The 7,180-nt window shown below is 42.8% G+C and overlaps 1 protein-coding gene across 1 annotated transcript; it reads left to right on the top strand.

Annotated features, from left to right (window-relative positions):
• The first annotated feature begins 1,655 nt into the window (after positions 1-1,655).
• On the top strand, positions 1,656-6,089 carry LOC135509192 (complement C1q tumor necrosis factor-related protein 4-like). Its single transcript, XM_064929639.1, has 2 exons — positions 1,656-1,790; positions 4,243-6,089. Exons 1-2 carry the CDS (start codon positions 1,736-1,738, stop codon positions 5,334-5,336), a joined length of 1,149 nt encoding a protein of 382 aa, XP_064785711.1. The 5' UTR covers positions 1,656-1,735; the 3' UTR covers positions 5,337-6,089.
• Positions 6,090-7,180: the final 1,091 nt, after the last annotated feature.

The raw sequence follows: 7,180 nt of genomic DNA, 5'->3' as shown, positions 1-7,180 counted from the left end.
ATACCAACCTCTGATTTCTCACTTCTGGTTTCGATTTCTCCTCAGGTTTTTGCTTGCCATATGAGTTCTGTTATACTCACAGACATCATTCAAACAGTTTTAGAAACGTCAGAGTGTTTTCTATCCAATACTTATTATAATATGCATATATTAGCAACTGAGACTGAGGAGCAGGCCACTTACTTTACATTTACTCCAAGCTACTCAATACTGCCCCCCAGCCATAAGAAGTTTAAATAAAGGTTAAATTAAATTAAACTTATTAAACTCACCAAATGCGCTTGCTTTTCAACTCCCAGCGTACACGTTACAGAATAACGCCTCACCAAAGGGAAGCAACAGGGATATTTTGTACTATTTTGGTTACGTCGGGTCCGATTGCCACTGCCGAAGCAACCGGGGATGCCTCAGCTGGATCATCAGGCTTCCATTCCTCAAATGGCTCGATAGGTTCTCAAACCTCGGTTGGCTCGGCAGACTCCCCATGCCTCAGCCGGCTCGTCAGGCTCCCATGCCTCAGCCGGCTCGTCAGGCTCCCATGCCTCAGCCGGCTCGTCAGGCTCCCATGCCTCAGCCGGCTCGTCAGGCTACCATTTCTCAGCCGGCTCGTCAGGCTCACATGCCTCAGCCGGCACGTCAGGCTCCCATGCCTCAGCCGGCTCGTCAGGCCCCCATGCACTTGCTTTTTGACCCAGCGTACACGTTACATCTACAATGTAGAAAATAGGAAAAATAAGGAAAAACCCTTGAATGAGTAGGTGTGTCCAAACTTTTGACTGGTACTGTATATTGGTCCAGACAATTATTAAGATCTGAGAAAGAGAGGTTAAGCTGTAAAATGACTGTCTCCATTGAATATACTTATACTGCATATGCTATAGGTGTGTGTATGTGGATTTCTTTAGATATTGTTTTCATGTGTATATATATATTGGTCTGGACAATATACATAGCAAACATTTTTAAGATCTGACAATTTGAACATATATTCACATGAAATTATAAAAAACAGTAACCCAATGTGTCCAAAGACTAAATATAGTACAATATCAAAACAAAAACTCCCATTGTATACAAGTGCTTTGGCCGATTGAAAACATGTCTTCAGATTTGTCCATCAGTAAGCTCAGAGAACATGTGTGCCAACATAAATGATACATTTCCATTATGGACATGAATGAGATAAAGTCAGTGATGCTTGTTAAAACATCTGTGATTCATTTTGTTTCGTGTTAGTCCTACTGTTGTTGTGAAATAGACATGGTAGGCTTTGGCTCCATCACACAGGCACCCTGTCCCTTTTGGATCAATTTCAAAGTGTAAGTCATTTCTTGCTGAGGGGCCAATTGAAAGGACTATATGCTTTTATTTTTTATTTACAAAAGGTAGGCCTATGACCACTTTATTGTGCTCTACAATTTAAAACCAGCATCATGGTTGTTTTTAAGGATTATAAACTCAACACAATGTGGACTAGATGTTCTGTTCCCGTATGAGACTAAACAAACCAATGTATTTCCTTCCTTCAATGATAAACTACCAGACCAGGATGCAGGGGTCAGCAGTGTAAAATGGCACCCATGGAGCTCCACCTCTTGACTCATCCCAATGGACATATACCATTGCTCAATGAGTTGACGGTGAGGCTTGGGGGGTAGACATTAGCTAAGCAGCACTGTGGTAGGGACTTTGGGGAAAGGCTGACGAGAGAGAAGGTAACCAGCTAACTACAGACATGCAGACAAGGCTGACGATAGACATGCACACTCTGTACCAGCACATGAGAACAGGTAGGACCCACACTTGTATTGATTGTATTTCTCTGTCATTAGCTATCATGTCAATTACATAGACTGTATATATAAAGGTTCCAATACAGAAGTTGTGATTTTGCGAGATGGCTTGAGAGATGTAAGAGCTATGGGATTGTTGCTGCTATATTTCTGTAAGAATCATAACTAAATCTGACCTCATTCAAATAATTTGAAAGAGTTTACTGTTTGATTGAATTGTAATGATATTTGATTTCGACACTGATTTCTTTGTATTTGCCATATCTTAAAATATGTTCTGGGGCGAAATGTTTCCACATCACTAAGTAGAAGAACAAAGTTTGTCTTTTGAATATTATCTTGAAGTAAAAATAAATATCTATATTTTCAGTTCGAATTTTGGCAGTTGATAAAAATGGCCTCGCTTGTCAACTGTTCTGTTCTTTCAGTATAGGTTTCACAGAGTTCAACTTATTGAAACACACAGATTTCAGTGCCAATGTATATACTATATATATATGTGGACTTCCCTTCAAATTAGTACATTTGACTATTCCAGCCACACCGGTTGCTGACAGGTGTATAAAATCGAGCATGCAGCCATGCAATCTCCATAGACAAACATTGGCAATAGAATGGCCTTACTGAAGAGCTCAGTGACTTTCAACGTGGCACCGTCATAGGATGACAACTTTCCAACAAGTCAGTTTGTCAAATTTCTGCCCTCCCAGAGCTGCCCAGGTCAACTGTAAGTGCTGTTATTGTGGAAACGTGTTGAAGCAACAATGGTTCAGCCACAAAGTGGTAGGCCACACAAGCTCACAGAATGGGACTGCCAAGTACTGAAGCATGTAGGACTGTTGCAACACTCACTACCGAGTTCTAAACTGCCTCTGGAAGCAACGTCAGCACAAGAACTGTTCGTCGGTGGCTTCATGAAATGGGTTTCCATGGCCGGGCAGCCGCACAGAAGCCTAAGATCACAATGCACAATGCTAACCATTGGCTGGAGTGGTGTAAAGCTCACTGCCATTGAACTCTGAAGCAGTGAAAAAGTGTTCTCTGGAGTGATGAATCACTCTTCACCATCTGGCAGTCCAACAGACAAATCTGGGTTTAGCGGATGCCAGGAGAATGCGACCTGCACCAATGCATAGTGCCAAATGTAAAGTTTGGTGAAGGAGGAATAATGGTCTGGGCTGTTTTTCATGGTTCGGTCTTAGTTAAGCCCCTTAGTTCCAGTGAAGGGAATTCTTAACGCACACAATGACATTCTAGGTGATTCTGTGCTTCCAACTTTGTGGCAACAGTTTGGGGGAGGCCCGTTTCTGTTTCAGTATGCCAATGCCTCAGTGCACAAAGCAAGGTCCATACAGCCCTGACCTCAACCCCATCGAACACCTTTGTGATGAATTGGAACGCCGACTGCGAGCCAGGCCAAATCACCCAACATCAGTGCTAGACCTCACTAATGCTCTTGTGGCTGAATGGAAGCAAGTCCCCACAGCAATGTTCCAACATCTAGTGGAAAGCATTCCCAGAAGAGGGGAGGCTGTTATAGCAGCAAAGAGGAGGCCAACTACATATAAATTCCCATGATTTTGGAATGAGATGTTCGACAAGCAGGTGACCACATACTTTTGGTAATGAATCTAATCAAGATTCAAAAATATATAAATGTATAACATAATGATCAAATATTGAGGCTTGTTGTCCTGAAAACAACCTCATTCCCACATTTGACCCACAACATATCCTTCCCATGGTGTCACTGTGATCTTTCGTCCGCCAATTGTCCACCATGTCAAAAGGCTTTATACAACAAAAATATGGTCTCTAACCCACACTACCTTTGGTGCCCTGCCCCACGTTGTTCCCCATCCCAAATGTTCCATTGTCCAGACACACAGGAACAGATGAACCAGGGTCTAATCGAGTCCGTTTTCTCAGTGCACAGAGAGAACAGACAATACCAGCTGAATTAGAGGAGCTGTTGCTTCCACAGGGCATCTGATTTGATGAGCAGGATCTATCCTGACAGGGCTCAACCAGACTTCCTAACCCACTCATATAGTATTTCAGCCGGCCCATCACACATTGACACATTGCGCACTCTTAGCTTGTAATCTTGCCTTTTTTTTAACAGAAAAATTAAATAAAAAATGTTTACATTGTGAAATGCTGTGCAGGAATGAAACTATTTTGCCCAATTTGACTGTATAAGGTACACCATTTTACAATCCACAAAAAATGTATCTTTTCAAAAACTTGAAAGTATGGAGTTAATAAGGTAGACTGCCAAAGAAGAAAACTGTGGCTTGATGTTTCCAAGCAATAAACAAAAAGCTACATTGTTACAATGAAACAGCTGGTTGAAGCAAAATTAGAATAGAATAGCCAGTATAACTGTTGTAAATTGTTTTTGAAGGAAAAGGAAGTATTTTTACTCATTGTTGTTTATCTCTCCAAGTTGAACGGACATCATGGAGCAGTCCTTGGCACCTGGCTTGTTTACTGGGCATACTCAGCTTCCTGGGGTCGGTCACACCCCTCCATGTAGCTCCTGTGACGATGGGACTCCGCTCCTCCTTCTCGGCCACACGGACCAATAGCATCCTAGGAGGCACCCAGAAGGCTGTGACCTTCAACAGGCTCCTGGTCAACGCAGGAAGTGACTTCAACCCAGATACCGGCCACTTCCGCTGCAGAATCCCTGGGGCTTATTACTTCTCTTTCACAGTGGGGAAATATCCCGAGAAGATGCTATCTGTCATACTGGTGAAGAATGGGCAGGAGGTGCAGGCTATGGCCTACGATGACTACAAAAAGAAAGGGAGGAAGGTCCAGAGTCAAAGTGTCATGATCAGCCTGAGGGCCATGGACACAGTGTGGCTGATGCTGCAGGACAGTCCTCAGCATGCTCTCTACAGCACCGCTGGGCCTTACATTACCTTCACCGGTTACCTGGTGTACCCTGACATCCCCGCACCTGGCTATCTCAACAACCACCTATCCCTGCCAGGGCAGCTTTACCCCTACCCCAACCCCAACTGCCTTCCTCCTGGAGACCACAGGCATGGTTTGAGCGGTAGTGCTAAGGCCCCTGAAGAGCCTCGCTCTGCCTTTTCCGTGGCCAGGACATCCCCGGTCCTGGGGGAGAATGGTGGCGGGCACCAAGAGAAGGAGCCTCTGACATTCGACGTGGAGTACGTCAACATCGGAGCACACTTCAACAAGACGTCGGGTCGCTTCACCTGCCGCTACCCTGGGGCTTACTACTTTGCCTTCACGGTGGGGAAGCATCCGCACAGGGCAGTGTCAGTCAAGCTGATGACGGGCCATGGCGAGGTGCAGGCCATGGTGTTCGACGAGGACATGTCCAGAAGGAGGGAGATGCAGAGCCAGAGTCTGCTGCTGCCATTGCGTAGAGGGGACACTGTGTGGCTCTACAGCCAGCAGGATGAGCGCTATGCCGTTTACAGCAACCAGGGACGCTACACCACCTTCTCAGGCTTCCTGGTCTACCCAGACGCTGAGCCCACCACCACAGCCAGCCAGGACTAGGAGTAGGACAGAACCCAAGTCTGAGGGCTCTGAGTTCTTCAAAACACACTGGACCCTCCTTCAAATGTACATGGTGCTATGGTTACAAAACCAAAGTTGAGAAAGTCTGAATGCTTTATAGGCTTTGTGCAGAACCGCTGCAGTCACTTTCTGGGTGTGGATTGAACAACAACAGCAGCTATCGCTGAAAAATGGGCCAAAGATGTACATATCTTATACACAGATACACATTTGTTTGCTCTTCTATTGATTAAATAGCAATTTTCTTTGAAGTATTATACCATTCCACAAGATGGTGTTGTGAGTAATTTTTTGTTGTTGATACATCGACAAGCTTATGACATTATCACACATACTCATGTAATGTTTCTTATTATAAGCACATTTTCTGTAAAACGATGGAAAATGTTATGTTTTGTGTTTGGCTGCGTTAAACCAAAGTTATAGGCAATATGTTAGTATATGATGCTGGACCATCAGGATTCCTTGGATACCTCATGAATCTCATTGACTTGTTTTTCTCATTCATCAAAGGCTATGAGTTATAACAAGTAGAGCTTTCCTTTGTAATCTTTATATATACAGACTTTTGTAGTGACAGAATTATATATCCTTACTGAGCAGATGTTTATGCAAGTCTCAGAACATCTGATAAAACCCTTTAATATTTTAACTTCTGTAGTGATTGCACTGAGTAGAGACTACTGTGTAAATATTGTATAGTTTGCCTGACTGACTGTATGGAGTTAGATAACCTGAATGTGATGTAGTTATGAATGTTTGATGTATTCTGGATACATAGTGAAATAATATTGATTAAAGGTCAATTTACAAGATTATCAGGAACTCAACATTCTCTACCAGTGTTAGTGATTCTCTACCAGTGTTAGCGATTCTCAAGCCTTTCTCAAGTTTATCTGAGATTTCTTTCCTGAGCTCAAACAAAAATATTGTTCAGATTTGATGTAAGAATTCAGATGAGTTATTGCTATCCATTTTGTAAATTGCACATCTGCATAACATAAACAATTGTCAATACAGTAATTCAGAGGTAAATACAGTAAGTACCACAGGTAGTATGTAGTTAACATAGCTTACTTCACATTCAGATAAGAGCGTAACATTGCTGATCCTGAGTAGTTGACTTCATGTGCAGTGTGCTCAATTTGAACAGGCACTCCTTGAAGCCTCATAGACTTTAGCAAAGCACTTTCTAACTGTGCTTGACATACAACATGCAGGCTATGTTTGTTCTGAATAGAACAAGCAGTATTTACTCTGTCCTCCTCATCTCAAGTGTGGACATGAGGCTGCAAACATCTTCTGCCACTGGAGTCTATCTATGGCTGCAGCTTGCACCCTGTCCTATGAGGGGCCCAATGCTTCCAGCTCAGCCACCATTATCCATCACCAACTAGCGGTGGATTCTCCAATATCAGACACTCATTCAAACCTCACACAGTCACTGCTACTGAGCCATGCAACCGGATTCTGAATGCACAGAAACCTGACCCTGTTTGTCTCTTCTATGAGCATAATCTGTGAAGCGTTGAGAGTTCGAGGATAAAGACACACAACTACATATCAAGGATGATATTGCTATGATATGATTTATACAATGATTTTCATGACTTTTCAAAGTCAACAAGATGATCCGAAAAAAGATTTACTTACTTATTACATTTACCTGTTTCTTATCGACTGAATCCTGCTATGAGTGTTTCACAAGTCTTCTCATTGTCTTGGATTCGGTGTCCACAAATGCCACAAAATGGATCCGAGGGTAGATAAAATAATAATAAAATAAAACAAATTGTACAACAATGTAATAGCTGTTTTAGAAT

This window comes from Oncorhynchus masou, chromosome 22 (genome assembly GCF_036934945.1).
Source record: "Oncorhynchus masou masou isolate Uvic2021 chromosome 22, UVic_Omas_1.1, whole genome shotgun sequence".
Classification (NCBI taxonomy): domain Eukaryota; kingdom Metazoa; phylum Chordata; class Actinopteri; order Salmoniformes; family Salmonidae; genus Oncorhynchus; species Oncorhynchus masou.
The sequence above is the reverse complement of the archived record's forward strand: the minus strand, read 5'-3'. Positions and strand labels throughout refer to the sequence as shown.

Bases quoted from the DNA above. Each gene is read 5' to 3' on its own strand.
- LOC135509192 (XM_064929639.1), top strand. From the start codon at position 1,736: ATGCAGACAAGGCTGACGATAGACATGCACACTCTGTACCAGCACATG. The intron at 1,791-4,242 runs GTAGGACCCACA...TATCTCTCCAAG, and splicing joins GTACCAGCACATGAGAACAG to TTGAACGGACATCATGGAGC.